The sequence below is a fragment of the Lampetra fluviatilis genome, chromosome 59 (genome assembly GCF_964198595.1).
Source record: "Lampetra fluviatilis chromosome 59, kcLamFluv1.1, whole genome shotgun sequence".
NCBI classification, from domain to species: Eukaryota; Metazoa; Chordata; class Hyperoartia; order Petromyzontiformes; family Petromyzontidae; genus Lampetra; species Lampetra fluviatilis.
This window is the reverse complement of record NC_136333.1, coordinates 5,374,656-5,389,502: the sequence shown is the minus strand read 5'-3', so window position 1 is coordinate 5,389,502 and position 14,847 is coordinate 5,374,656. Positions and strand designations below refer to the sequence as shown.

The 14,847-nt window shown below is 57.7% G+C and overlaps 1 protein-coding gene across 2 annotated transcripts in view; it reads left to right on the top strand.

Annotated features, from left to right (window-relative positions):
• The window catches only part of TRIM36 (tripartite motif containing 36), a 29,017-nt gene extending 14,542 nt beyond the window's left edge, over positions 1-14,475 (top strand). For both annotated transcript variants that reach the window (XM_078880949.1, XM_078880950.1), the window contains 8 exons: positions 922-1,104; positions 1,562-1,708; positions 4,049-4,144; positions 5,372-5,625; positions 6,556-6,680; positions 7,878-8,228; positions 8,650-9,091; positions 9,920-14,475. In XM_078880949.1, the coding sequence (XP_078737075.1) occupies positions 922-1,104; positions 1,562-1,708; positions 4,049-4,144; positions 5,372-5,625; positions 6,556-6,680; positions 7,878-8,228; positions 8,650-9,091; positions 9,920-10,559 (2,238 nt within the window). In that variant the 3' untranslated portion in view covers positions 10,560-14,475. The remainder of the gene's footprint in view (positions 1-921; positions 1,105-1,561; positions 1,709-4,048; positions 4,145-5,371; positions 5,626-6,555; positions 6,681-7,877; positions 8,229-8,649; positions 9,092-9,919) is intronic.
• The last annotated feature ends 372 nt before the right edge of the window (positions 14,476-14,847 follow it).

Genomic DNA, 14,847 nt, shown 5'->3' with positions numbered 1-14,847 from the left:
TTACGGGACATTATTTGCTGAGTGTTGCCAATGGGGAAGTGAAGTTAAACGATGAAATGAGAGAATAACAACAACAAAAGGGGACTGTTGCAATTAGGTCAAGAATGGGCCTCTGTGTCTCGCTTATCGGGCTGTGCAGCGTGCTGTCCGCCTGCCATTTCGCTCCCCCAAGTTTCCGAATGAATTGAGTTCCTGACGGAGCTCTCAGTGCGTGGATCGCGAACGCCGGACATCGTGGGAGAGCTGCACAGCGGTGCGGGCGCCCTTGTCCCCCCCCCCACCCCCCCCCCGTATCGTGCCCCCCCGTGTCGCCCCTCTCCCCCACCATCCCCCCATCCCCCCGTGTTGACCCCTCGCATCCCTCCCCCCCGTATCACCCCCCCCCGTGTCGCCCCCCCGTGTCGCCCCCCCCGTGTCGCCCCCCCCCGTGTCGCCCCCCCCGTGTCGCCCCCCCCCATGTCCCCTCCCCCCCGTGTCGCCCCCCCCGTGTCGCCCCCCCCCCGTGTCGCCCCCCCCCGTGTCGCCCCCCCCCATGTCCCCTCCCCCCCGTGTCGCCCCCCCCGTGTCACCCTCCCTGTGCCCCCAAAGCGCTGGGGCACAGACTGCACCATCCCAGCTGCGTTGTTGGCAAGGGGCGTTTGTTTTATTGCACGCCCCTCTCCTCTGCTGTCACCACCACTGGCACCTCCACCATGACCACCACCACCACCACCGTGAACACCGCCACCATTGCCTACGTCACCTTCACTACCGCCACCTTCACTGCCACCTCCACCTCCACCACCACCACCACCGTCGCCTTCACTTCCTCCACTGCCACCACCGCCGCCACCACCACCACCGCCACCACCGCCACCACCGCCACCCCCCGCCACCACCACCGCCACCACCACCGCCACCCCCCGCCGCCACCACCTACAGGCGGCCAGGGCCGCGACGGCCGTGATGTGCGACCTGTGCTACCCTCCGCCGACCGAGGCCACCAAGAGCTGCCTGGACTGCCGCAAGAGCTACTGCAACGAGTGCTTCAAGGTGCACCACCCGTGGAACACGCCCAAGGCCACGCACGAGTACATCGGGCCCACCAAAAACTTCCGGCCCAAGGTGGGGACGGGACTCGCGGCGCGAGGGCAGCTCGTCAGGCACCCCCCCCCCCGACTCTCCCCCCCCCCCTCTCCACCCCCCTCTCCACCCCCCCCCCCGACCGCGTGGGGGGGGTGGGGGCCGTGCGTTGTGATCGTGACGTCGCTCCGCCCCCCCCCCACGTGCTTGACCTAGATCCACACCCACCCCCCTCCCCCATCCCTCTCTACGTTCTTAGAATTCTTAGAATGTTTCGTTCGTTACGTTTACCCGGCTCTGAAAGCGCGCTAACATTTGGTCAGACTTGTGTAGATTTGCCTGAGCTTGTGGGGGGGGGGGGGGGGACCCCCTTGACCAGCAACTCGGGGCCCTCGGCTCCTTGCTCAGTTCGCTTGTGGCCTGAGAAGCCACGCGCCACCGCTTCCCTGCTTACCCCCCGTGCTCCCCACACCCCCCGTGCCCCCCACACCCCCCGTAGGTGCTGATGTGCCCGGAGCACGAGGCGGAGAAGGTGAACATGTACTGCGAGGTTTGCCGCCGCCCCGTGTGCCACCTGTGCAAGCTCGCCGGAATTCACTCCAACCACAAGGTCACCAACATCAACAGCGCCTACAAGGCGCTCAAGGTGGGCACGTGACGACGACGATGACGACGCGGAGGGGACCGCCGCCATCGTCGTCGTCGTCGCCGTAGTCGTCGTTGCGGTCGTTGCGACGATTGATGTCGTGGTCGTTGCGACAATTGTTGTTGCGGTCGTCACGACGATCGTCGTCGTGATCGTTGCGACAATCGTTACGATCGTCGTCGTCGTCGCGGTCGTCACGACGTTCGTCATCGCAGTTGTCATAACAGTCATCGTCGAGGTCATCTTCACGGTCATTTTAGCGGTCGTCACGACGATTGTCGTCGTCGTAGTCGTCGTCGCGATCGTCACGACGATCGTCGTTGCGATCGTTGTCACTGTCATCGTCCCGCTCGGGGTCTTCACGTTCATCGTCGGCCTCGCCACGAGCTTCGGCACGATTCTTACAATCGTCGCGATCGTTGGGATCGTCATTGTAATATTCACGATTGTTGTCGTCACGATGGTGACCTTTGTCACCACCGACATTGTCATCGTCGTCGTCATCATCCTCGTCGTGTCGGTCATCGACTTGAGTCGTCGTCAACATCATCACAGTCATTTTCATCGTCAATGTCGTCATCGTCAATGTCCACGTTATGAGGCCACTTCGTTGAGCTCTCATTTGTGAAAGCCAGGTCACTTCTGAATACGTCACAGCTCAGTGGGCCTTGTCTGGTAGTAAAAAAAATAATAATCAAGTTTTAGTTTTTATCGTTTAGTTTATTTCTGATACTCACGCGATGTGCTGTGCCACGTGGCAGGGTCTGCACGGTCGTAGCCACCTCGCTAAATCTTCATAATAAGGTAAACCCACTAAATCTAATTTCATAATAAGGTGACCCCCCACTAAATCTAATTTCATAATAAGGTGACCCCCCACTAAATCTAATTTCATAAAAAGGTGACCCCCCACTAAATCTAATTTCATAATAAGGTGACCCCCCACTAAATCTAATTTCATAAAAAGGTGACCCCCCACTAAATCTAATTTCATAATAAGGTGACCCCCCACTAAATCTAATTTCATAATAAGGTGACCCCCCACTAAATCTAATTTCATAAAAAGGTGACCCCCCACTAAATCTAATTTCATAAAAAGGTGACCCCCCACTAAATCTAATTTCATAAAAAGGTGACCCCCCACTAAATCTAATTTCATAAAAAGGTGACCCCCCACTAAATGTAATTTCATAAAAAGGTGACCCCCCACTAAATCTAATTTCATAATAAGGTGACCCCCCACTAAATCTAATTTCATAAAAAGGTGACCCCCCACTAAATCTAATTTCATAATAAGGTGACCCCCCACTAAATCTAATTTCATAAAAAGGTGACCCCCCACTAAATCTAATTTCATAAAAAGGTGACCCCCCCCACTAAATCTAATTTCATAAAAAGGTGACCCCCCCACTAAATCTAATTTCATAAAAAGGTGACCCCCCACTAAATCTAATTTCATAATAAGGTGACCTCCCACTAAATCTAATTTCATAATAAGGTGACCCCCCACTAAATCTAATTTCATAAAAAGGTGACCCCCCACTAAATCTAATTTCATAAAAAGGTGACCCCCCACTAAATCTAATTTCATAAAAAGGTGACCCCCCACTAAATCTAATTTCATAAAAAGGTGACCCCCCACTAAATCTAATTTCATAAAAAGGTGACCCCCCACTAAATCTAATTTCATAATAAGGTGACCCCCCACTAAATCTAATTTCATAAAAAGGTGACCCCCCACTAAATCTAATTTCATAATAAGGTGACCCCCCACTAAATCTAATTTCATAAAAAGGTGACCCCCCACTAAATCTAATTTCATAAAAAGGTGACCCCCCCCACTAAATCTAATTTCATAAAAAGGTGACCCCCCCCACTAAATCTAATTTCATAAAAAGGTGACCCCCCACTAAATCTAATTTCATAATAAGGTGACCTCCCACTAAATCTAATTTCATAATAAGGTGACCCCCCACTAAATCTAATTTCATGAAAAGGTGACCCCCCACTAAATCTAATTTCATGAAAAGGTGACCCCCCACTAAATCTAATTTCATAAAAAGGTGACCCCCCACTAAATCTAATTTCATAAAAAGGTGACCCCCCACTAAATCTAATTTCATAAAAAGGTGACCCCCCACTAAATCTAATTTCATGAAAAGGTGACCCCCCACTAAATCTAATTTCATGAAAAGGTGACCCCACCAAATCGCATTCGCATCAAGCACATTGTTACAGCTTAAACTCCACGTCTTATCCTGTGGCATCACCTCTAACCCCACTCCTCCCCCCCATCCCTCCCGCTGCTTCTTCTCGTCTCTCCCTCGTCGGCGCTGCCAGGAGAAATTGGCCAAGAGCATCAACTTGCTGGTGAGCAAGGAGGACCAGGTGAAGGAGCAACTGGGAGTCATCGAGACTCTGATCAAGGACACGGAGGTGCGATGCTTTGCTTTGCTTATCGATCGGCGTCCCAGACCCCCACCCCGCTCCCCCCCCCCCGTCCCCCCCACCCGCCCATCCGTCGTCGGGGTCGTGCGGCGGTCCGAGCAGCGGGTCATGAGGACACCGCCGTTGGCCACGTGCGGTGGTAAAGAAGTTCAAGCGAACGTACGCGCGTGCGTCCGTGCGTCATCTCGTCCGTCTGTCGTTGTTCTATTCCTGTGTCCGGTCCATTGTGCCCATCCACGTGTTTGTCATTCCACCTCTGTGGCTGTCCTCAACTGCATCTCCTCCCGTCATTATTTGTACGTCTGTCTCATTTGGCCGTGGGTCCCACGTTCTGTCTCTGCGGTTTGTCCATCCTTCAACGCCTGCATCCCCCCCCCCCCGCCGTCATTCCACTTTCCACCCTTCCTCCACTCACCCTTCCGTCTGTTTATTCCTTCGTCCGTGTGAACTCTTCTCCCGTCTCTGCATTTGTCTCAGCCCAGCTGTTACCCCGTGACGCCTGGGTCTGTCCCGTCACCGCGTGCCAGTGAGCCGTGGACACTTTGCGTGGCTTGAAGGTGCACCTAGCCTGGTTTACAAGCACTGTGGTGGTGTCACCATCACTTCGTGGCAAATGGTTGTTGTTGACTGCATCTGTGTGCACGTGTGTCTGTCAGCGGTGGTGTAGCGGTTAGCGCGCCGTGCTGCGAACCCGGCGACCCGAGTTGGATTCCCACTGACGGCCAACACCCAGTGACGATTATCTGAACCGGTCCCCCCTAGGTCGACTTAGTCTCAAATGAGTACGGGGTGCAGTGTGTAAAAGCATCGCCACTGGGGAGACAAAGGTGGTGCTGGTCACCCACCCACTCGAGTGCCGTGCCGGCCTTCGTAGGTGCTACTCGCTAACAGCACTTGCCCCAATAGTCTGTTAAAGCTACACGGGGCATCTTTGTCCTTGTCTTCTGTGTGGTTGTGTTTCTAGTTGTTAAGGCTATACGAAGGATCTTTGTCTTCATCAGTCCTTCTGCGTGTCCGCGCGTCCACTGGCGCGTGCGTGCATCTGTCCACATAACATCCACGCATCCACGCATGCGTCCGTGCGTCCGCGTGTCCGTCCGCGCGTCCATCCGCGTGTCCGTCCGCGTGACCGTCCGCGTGTCCGTCCGCGTGTCCGTCCGCGTGTCTGTGCGTCCGTCCGTTCCGTTCCGCGTGTCCGTTCCGTTCCGCGTGCAGACGGGCGGCGATCTCGCGGCGCGCAGCGTCACGGAGGCCTTCGGGGGCCTGGAGGAGGCGGTGCGGGCGCGGCGCGCGGCCATGTCGCACCGCCTGGAGGGCTGCCGCGACGACGTCGCGTGCCGGCTGCACGCGCAGCACTCCGAGTGCGAGCAGCTGCTGCAGAGCTCGGGGCTCGTGGGCCTCGCCCGCGAGTTCCTCAAGGAGAGCGACCCCTCGTGCTTCATGCAGACCGCCAAGCTGCTGCACAGCAGGTAGACGCGGCGGCGACAGCGACGACGATGATGACGACGATCATGAAGGCTATGATGATGATGATGACAATGACGACGACGATGATGACAATGACGACGACGATGACGACGATGACGACGATGACGATGATGACGACGACGACGATGATGACAGTGACAATGACGATGATGATAATGACGGCGACGATGATGACGACGGTGACGATGATGACGATGACGACGATGACGACGATGACGACGATGACGACGATGACGACGATGACGACGATGGCGAGGCCCCCCGCGCGTGCCAGAGAGGCCCCTTTATTCCCGCTGGTGGAGGCCGCCAGCGGTGGCGCGAGCCGGCTACTGCAAGCGGAGCTGCCGTCTCGGCCGTTTTGTGGCCAGGCAGTACGCACGTGCACACGCGCACGTGCACACGCGCACGTGCACACGCGTGCATACACGCACACGTACACACACGCGCACGTACACGCACCCAAGCACACACGTACACGCACACGCGCACACACACGTACACACGCACACACGCATACACGTGCTCGTACACACGTACACATAGTACACATAGAACACACGTACACATATACACACGTACACACGTATACACATACACATATAACACATACACACACACGCAAACACGTACACACACACACACGATCCTCGCTCGCGGCCAACATCGGTGACGAAACTACCTGAACCGGTCCTGGGCCTCCCATCGGGTTCACTCGGCTTAAAATGAGGACCTGGTGAAGCCTGTAAACATCAGCAATGGGGAGACAAAGACGGCCGGGTGCGGTGCTGTCCTGCCCCCACCCACTTCCGCGTGCGCGCCGTGCCGGCCTTCGGCGGTGTTCACTGACAGCACTTGCCCCCGACGGTCTGCTGGAGGCTACACGGGGCACCTTTGTCTTTGTGATCCCGCAGGATCATGAGGGCGACGGATCGCTTCAAGTCGTTTGAGGCGGATGTGGTGGACGCGTCATTCTCGGGGTTCACGGTGGACGTGGCTCGGGAACAAGCCTTGCTGGGCTCCCTCGACTTCCTCAAGGGTGAGGGCCCACCAACGCCACCACAGCCACCACCACCATCGCCGCCACCACCACCACCACAGCCACCACCACCACCACCACCATCGCCGCCACCACCACCACAGCCACCACCACCACCACCACAGCCACCACCACCACTGCCACAGCCACCACCGTCACCACCACCACCACCACAGCCGCCACCACCACCAGCACCACCACAGCCACCACCACCAGCACCACCACCACCACAGCCACCACCACCACAGCCACCACCACCACCACAGCCACCACCACCACCACCACAGCCACCACCGCCACAGCCACCACCACAGCCACCACCACAGCCACCACCACCACCACCACAGCCACCACCACCGCCACCACCGCCGCCACCACCACAGCCACTGCCACCTCCACTACCCCCACCACAGCGACCACCACCACCACAACAACAACCGCCATTCGCTACTTCGTGGCAGTGACGTCACCACGGCGCTTGCGCCAGGCTGGGTGCACTTTGAGGCCACGTGAAGTGTCGACCGCCTGCCGGTAGCGGAGCTATGTTTGCTCTGCGGCGGATTCCCCCAGCGACCGATCGATTTTGTGAGTAGATTCACCAAACGTGGACCGCCACGCCGGCACACTGCGCCTACCGCCGCACCTCGTGAACGTCGCGTGGCAACGTGTCCAACCGTGGACCACGCTGCCGAGCCGCACCGCAGATGCGTGTCTAACCCCGACTGGCCCGCGATACGACACGGCCCGGCGATTGGCGGCGATCCGGCAGTCACGTTTGCAAACCCCCCCTCCCCCCCAGCCCCCCACCCTCCCCCCCAGCCCCCACCGCGTAGACGTTCGAGCGCCACCCCCCTCGTGTATGCTCGGGGTTTTCCCCGGGCTTTCTCCGGTTTCCCTGCCCCCCCCCCCCTGCACCCGAAGCGCCGAGCGCTCGCCCCGAAGCGGAACTGGCCGGACATCCCCAACGTAGCGGGAGGATTTAAACGACGGTGCCAATGAACCGGCGATGGTAACGATGAACCGATGGTGATGATGAGCCGGCGTTGACGATGAACCAGCGGTGACGAACCAGTGGTGACGATGAGCCGGCAACGGTGATGATGAATCGGCGACTTTGACGGTAAACCGGCGGTGAGGATTTAAACGGCGGTGACAGTGAAGCGGTGACGGTGAACCCCTCTGCGGTTTGTGTTCCAGCCCCGGAGACGCCGGTGCTGGACCCGAGCCGCAGCGCCATTTACAAGGACGCCCAGGTGAGCTGGTCTCTCCCCGAGGGCTCCGCTCCTGCCGATCGGTTCCAGCTCGAGTTCCGGCACCCTCCACGGCGCCGCCCGTCGCCCGTCCCGGACCGCGGCACCCCGGAGCCGGCTAGCGGAGATGACGTCGACGACCCGGAGTGGAGCCGCGTGGACGGGATCCGGAGCACGAGCCACGTGGTGACAGGAGTCCAGTCCGGCGTGGACCTCGCGGTCCGAGTCCGGGCCGTCAACGCAGCCGGAGCGAGTGCGTTCAGCGCGGAGATGACAATGGCGGCGCCGCCGGCGCAAGGTAGGCGGACGCCTGCGCGCGCCGGCACGCACGTCGCGTGCACATTGGCACGCGTAAGAATAAGAATAAGAATCGTGGCAATCTCTGCGTTTCGGTGCCGCTTGCTTAAACGCACCCGGCGTGTCAAGGTGCCTGGCATCAAACCCTCATCTCGGTCACTCGAAGGGCTGTCCCCTGCACGGCGCAAAGTGACTCGGCACCGGCCTGTGAGTGGGCGTGAGCCTGCAAGTCGGGGACGGCTGCCACACCGGTGGCGCCCGCCTCGGCTAGACCGCGGCGAGGCGTGGGGACGGCTGAGATGGGACGCGACGGTGGGGGGTGGGGGGGGGATGAAGGGGGGTTTGAAGGCGCTTGGAAACGCCGAGGTCTTTGAGCGAGCGGCGCTGTGTTGCCGCGACTCTCCCCCGTCCCCTCGTCACAGTCTTCAGCTTCCTGCTGGACGACGACTGTGGCTATGAGCGCGAGCGGCTCGTCCTCTCCCCGCGCCGCGCCAGCGTCGACAGCGTCGTTGGGCTGCCCGCTCTGCTCGCGTCCGAGGGGCTCGCCGGGGGCAGCGCCGGCAGCAGCAGCACCGGCGACAACGACGACCCGCACCGCTGCCACGGGGATGGCGGCGGCGTCAACGGCGCAGCCAGCACCGCCGGCCCACTGGCGCCGCTGTCGTTCATCGCCGGGGACGCGGCCGTGAGAGGCGGGCGCCACTTCTGGGTGGTGCGCGTGCGGCCGAGCAGCTTCCTGGTGCGCGTCGGGGTGGCGGCGCCGGAGGCTCTGCGGTGCTGGCTGCGTCGCGCCGTCACCGGCGGTGGCGGCGGCAAAGGCAGCACCGGCGGCAAGGACGCGGCCGCGCGGGGGAAGGGCGTTCGGTGAGCGGCGCTAACGCTCTTGGGTGGTCCCCGATTCTGTTCCTAACGCAGATCTATTATTGTTGTTGTTATTGTTGTTGTTGTTCTTGCTGTTACCGGTTAATATCACGCGTCGGCCACGTCGTACTCCCACGATGTCGCGACGTCGTTCGCAAACATCGCAGGCCATCTGCGCCACGTGTCACGGTCTTTTACCTTTTTAAAATCAGTTTAAAAAATTACCCAACAAAAATTACTCCTAATTGGAAAACGCACGGCGATCATCGCCTTCCCCCCGACCCTACCGGCAGGCTCATGCCAATTGCCGGTTCCGTGCCGAGTCGCCTTGTGCTGCGCAGGGACAGCTGCCATAAGGGGGATTCCCCTAGGCACAATACAGCATCACCTTAGCCCCAAAGAGAATTCCGATCGGTGGCTGTATTGTCTTTCAGAGCTTATGTCTCTCAGCTGGTGAATGTACGCACGTCCACCTCTCACCGTGTAGATGCATGCGTAGGCCGTATGTCCCAGGCTGTCCCACGAGTTTAAAGCTTCGTTGGGTGAGAGCCATGATGATGATGACGATTGACAGGAAGTTATACGTATGTTTGTTGAACTTCTTTCGCACCATGCACGATGACATGGGCGATGACAATTACGGGATGACGATGTTGCTCAGAATGATGATGATGTTGACGATGATTATCAAGATAATGATGACGGCGATCCTGAAGATTATCACAATGATGATGACGATGATGCTGATATTTGATTTGATGAAGACAATGACGATCAGCACAACGGCGACGATGACGACGATTCTGCCACTGCCCTCCCCCCCGCCCGCAGGCACAAGCCGGACAGCCCCTCCTCAGCCGCCCCCTCGGCTGCCCCCTCGGCCGCCCCCTCCTGCGCCTTCGTCTCTGTGGGCATGGGTCAGGTGGTGGCCCCCAGCTGGGCCCAGCTGCCTGCGCCCCCCCCCTCCTCTCCCGCCAAGGGCACGACCCGGGCGGCACCGCAGGCGCCGGCGTCGGCGTCTCCGCAGCACCGCCAGCAGCAGCAACAGCAGCAGCCGGCGCCGCGCGCCACCTCCGCTCGCTCCCAGCGAGCCGCGAAGCCTCTCGTTCGTTCCGCCTCCGCGCCGAAGTCGGCGCCGGGGACGCCGCGACGCGCCGCGGCCTCCGGGGGGCGGAGCGCGCGTGTGTCGGCGCTGCCGGCGCGTCTCGGCGTGTGCCTGGACCACGGCGCCGGGACGGTGGCGTTCTACGACGCCGACGGCGGCGGCGGCGGCGCGACCCGGCTCTGCGAGATGCCGGTCGACTGCTCGGGCCCCGTGTTCCCCGTGTTTGCGTTTCTGGGCGGCGGCGGGCTGGAGCTGGAAGTGGCCGACGGTGGGGGCTGCGCCGACGGTACCGGTGGAGCCGGCGGCGTCGGCAAGAGGGGAGCCGCGCCACCGCTGTCGGCACGGCCCGGCGAGAACGGTGTCTGACTGCAGCCGCGCGGGAAATTAATTTTGGGCCTGTTGTTTAAAAAACATCTGTGGGTCTCGTGTAAGTCTATGAATGTCTATATGAGGCTGTGGGTCTCTATGTGAGTCTATGGATCTCCATGTGAGTCTGTGGGTCTTTATGTGAGTCTATGGGTCTCTATATGAGTCTATGGGTCGTTATATTAGTCTATGGGTCGTTATGTTAGTCTGTGGGTCTCTATGTGAGACTATGTGAGTCAATGGGTCTCCGTGTGAGTCTATGGGTCTCCGCGTGAGTCAATGGGTCTCTGTGTGAGTCTGTGGGTCTCTGTGTGATTATCTGGGTCTCCGTGTGAGCCTGTGGGTCTCTATGTGATTATCTGGGTCTCCGTGTGAGTCTGTGGGTCTCCGCGTGAGTCTGTGGGTCTCCGCGTGAGTCTGTGGGTCTCCGTGTGAGCCTGGGGCTTGCGTGGGTGAGAGACGGGTGTGTCTTGTTGTGGTCGTTATTATTATTTTTGTTTAGTTTGCTTATTTTTTCTGATCGAACAAAGCCCTCGCTCTGAATCGGGGCCTTTGCTTGTAACATCAGCCGAGTGGAGGGAATATTTTTCTCCTTTCTCCAAGGTGGTGGAAATGACGAACGCGGTGAGTGATGGGTGGTCCACCGCCACCGCCGAAGGTGCTGCTAAAAAAACGACCTTTTCGCCCTGCGAGAAATCCCCACCACCTTAATTTCATCTCGTAACTTTTTGTTGTCTCTCTCTCTCTCTCTCCCCTCCCACGTGTTATGTCCGTCGACGCCGGCGCGCTCGGCAAAATCACAAAAAAACGGCACCCTCGTCGTATCTCTCGGTGCAGCCGATTTCGGTTGAAAGCGGGCGACGCGGCCGGCCCGTCTTCGCGTCGCCGCCGCGGCGATATGCCCGTTTCCGTGGCGACAGTCGGTGCCGCTTGTGCCGGGAGTGGGGTGGTGGGGGAGGTTTGCCACCCCCGGAGTGACGACCAACGCCAAACTCCGGAAGGATCGACCTCAAACCCGTGCCTCGTTCAGCTCGCGGAAACAAAAGTCCCAGGTCGAGAGCGGCCGCACGGAGCTATGCAAGACGCGCAAATCGAAAGCGTTCGCGACGTCAACGTGCCAAGCCATCAGCCGAGACTCCAAAGTTGCGTCGAACAGTGCTGACCGTCTGTCACTGAGCATCAGGTAGCGCGCCTCTTGCCGTGTTCCCGTGCCCCCGCGTTCTAATGCCCCCCCCCCCAAAAAAAATTACTTTATTACGAGATTTTTCCCTTGAGGTGTTTAGTTGTGAGGTCTCATAACAACACCCCCTACTACTGCTGCTGCCTAATAATAACAACAATAATAATCAGCACCGCGATGGTGATTCTGACGTCTTGAAAATGTGCATGCAAATGAACACGTAATTGCAGAGCGCAAAAGCAATATTCATCTAAACTTTAAAGATTGCACTGCGAAAAAAAGGAAAGGCACTAACAAAATTGCTGCTGCTGCTGATGCTGCTACTACTACGGGTCGGGATTTGGGGGCACGTGTCTTTATCTCGTGTCTTTGTCCTCGTGTCTAACACCGTGTCTAACACCGTGTCTAAGCTCACATACGAATGTGTGTCGGTGCGCGCGAGATCAATCAGTAAAGTAGTGGCGGAGGGGTAGGTGGGGGTGGTGGCGCAGTGGTTAGCACGCTGCGCTACGAAGCCAGCCACCAGAGTTCGATTCCCGCTCACGACCAATAACAGCGGCGATTAATTGGAACCGCTCCTGGGTCTCCCTGAAGTGAACACCTGCTGCGGTGTGCAAACATCAGCACTGGGGAGACAAAGGCGGCCGTGCATGATGCTGGCTACCCACCACCCCCTTGTCACGCTCTGTCGGCCTTCGTAGGTGCTACTCGCTAATAGCACTTTGCCCCAACGGTCCTTGAAAGGCTCTACGGGGGATCTTTGTGTGTGTGTGTGTTTGCGTAATAGTTGAACGGCATAAAGGAAACCAGGCGCTGTGTGGTGCCTTTTTGTCTGAAGTGCGGGGACTCTCGTCCCTAGCGACCCCCCCCCCCCCCGGCTCTCGGTTGCCCAGGGATTGCCTATCACGGATTAGCCAAAGAGAAATTAGACTCCGGTTTCCCCCCCCCCCCCAGTAACATTCGTTCGCGCCGATGTTAAATCGTAGACACTGAACCTCGGTGAATGTCGTGAATCGTCGAGGCTGCTTCTCACAGCCCCCCCCGGATTACAGCACGGTTTGCCCGCGTACGGCGCGAAATAATTGTCAACGCGCGCGTACTTCACGGCTCTCCTGCTACCTTGCACTTGGCGTTCACGCGGAAGCCTCGCGCCGGGCGTTCGTCACGACCTCAGGAGTCGTCGGCACGCGCGTAAAGTCGCCGGCGAACGGCGGTCACCCCGGCACGGACGACAGCGGCGTCACTTTCTAAACGTTGCCCTGCGTAGGTCGCCCGCCTCCCCATCCCCCCCCATCAGAATGAGCCAAAATGAGATGGGAAATGTGATGGTGCCAGATCCTGGGCTGCTTGGGTGCGATGGGACGCACAGGCCAAACCTGAAGGCGAATGTTGTTATCTGGCAACTGCTCTGGAGGAAGAGGCGGAGGAGGAGGGCTGCCACCCTAAATTCTGGATGTTTTCACCAATTACGGACTTTCAGTTTCTTCATCGAGGATGCTAATGGGAGGCATTCTTTCGGGGCGGGCGCGCGTGGGGGGGGGGGGGTCTGTGGCTTCTGTCGTAATTAAAGGCTCATTAATTAAGTGCGCTCTCAAGCCACGCCAGTGACGACCGCCTTATGAATCGCGTTCGTAGCTCGGGGTAGGCGCAGGTGCCCGTCGTGCCTTCTTGCCAGTCCCGTGCGTGTCCGCGCTCGCCGCCGCACGCGATCGCTCGGTGGCGATAACCGCACGCGACGTTCGTTCGCGGGTTTTTTGCGACGTGTAACTTATTGTGTGCTTCAACCTCCCCCCCCCCGCCTCTTCGTGCCAGGTCTCCCTCGCGTTGCAATGCCGGGGGTCTGCGATGTCACCGGCAGGGTCGAGGCTTTCGCCGATTCCAAATGCGCGCAATGCACATTTGGATGTTCTTCCCAGGAAGAAGCGGTGGGTGGGTTTCGTGGGTTGGGCGGAAATCAGTCCGGCGGCTCGTGTCTTTGTGGCTTTTTTAAAGCCGCGCCACCCTTTTTTAGATTGCGCAAGCCTTCTTCGTCCGTGCACTTTATCGCTGCGCGTTGTGCTAACCGAGTGTCCGTTTACCCCGACTAGCGTTTAATGCTTCAACCAAGTGCTCGGTGCGCGGATCCGGATCGGTGGGACCACAAATCTACTCCGGGTTTTAACCAACGGGGGAGGGGGGGGCGACCGAAGGCCACCCCGGATTAGAACCTGGCCAACTCTATCGTTAAACCTTTTTTTGCATTCACCCGCTGCACGGTTCGCGCCTTTAGCTGTAAAACCCGGAACGGAGTGGGTCACCCCGCCTCCGCACCGACCTGGAGCCACGAGCAGGATGCTGGACTTTAAAATAATAAAGAGGGTGCTTCAAAAAAAAGTTAACACTTATATGGGACTGTCGTTTTTATTGGAAAAATAACACATAATGAATACACTGTAGCATGATAACAAATGTATGTTAATAGCTTCAAAAGTCAAAACAGTCTTCACTTGTTCGCCATCATTGTCAACGCGTTGCCTGGAATCTTCTCCAGGTGGTCTCCATAGCCCGAAGGCGGCACATTTCTCGTGGTATTGTTGCAAATTCTCCGAAGTGTTAACATTTTTTTGAAGCATCCTGTATATTCAAAACGGATGTCGCTGCCGACGCGTAAATTAGCCAGAGTTGTTCTCTGTTTGTGACGAGTGTTGTGGGTGGTGGTGGTGGTGGTCGTGGTGGTGGCCGTTGTAACTCGTTACAGAGTCGTCTCCAATAAAAGTGATTGAGTTCTGTGTTTCTGAGTGGCCCCCCCTCTCTCTCTCCTCTCTTGAATTCAACCCCTTCATGCAAACCACAAGGCTGTGATCATTAACCCACCGAAAGTAATCGAGATCATTTGCCTGCCATAAAGTTCCACGTGATAAGTCGACACTTTGTTGAGCCATCATTAGTGGTGAGGACGCTTCTGAAAAATTAACCCGTAAAAACAAAGTTTTTCACTATAAATCCTTTATATGCGTGGCATCGGTTTTATTTTATTATTCATTTCTGTTTCTCTTGAGTAAGAGTTTCATTTTTATCACATTGGTATTTTAAATTAAATATGAAAAAAAAATGCCCTAAAAAGTGGAA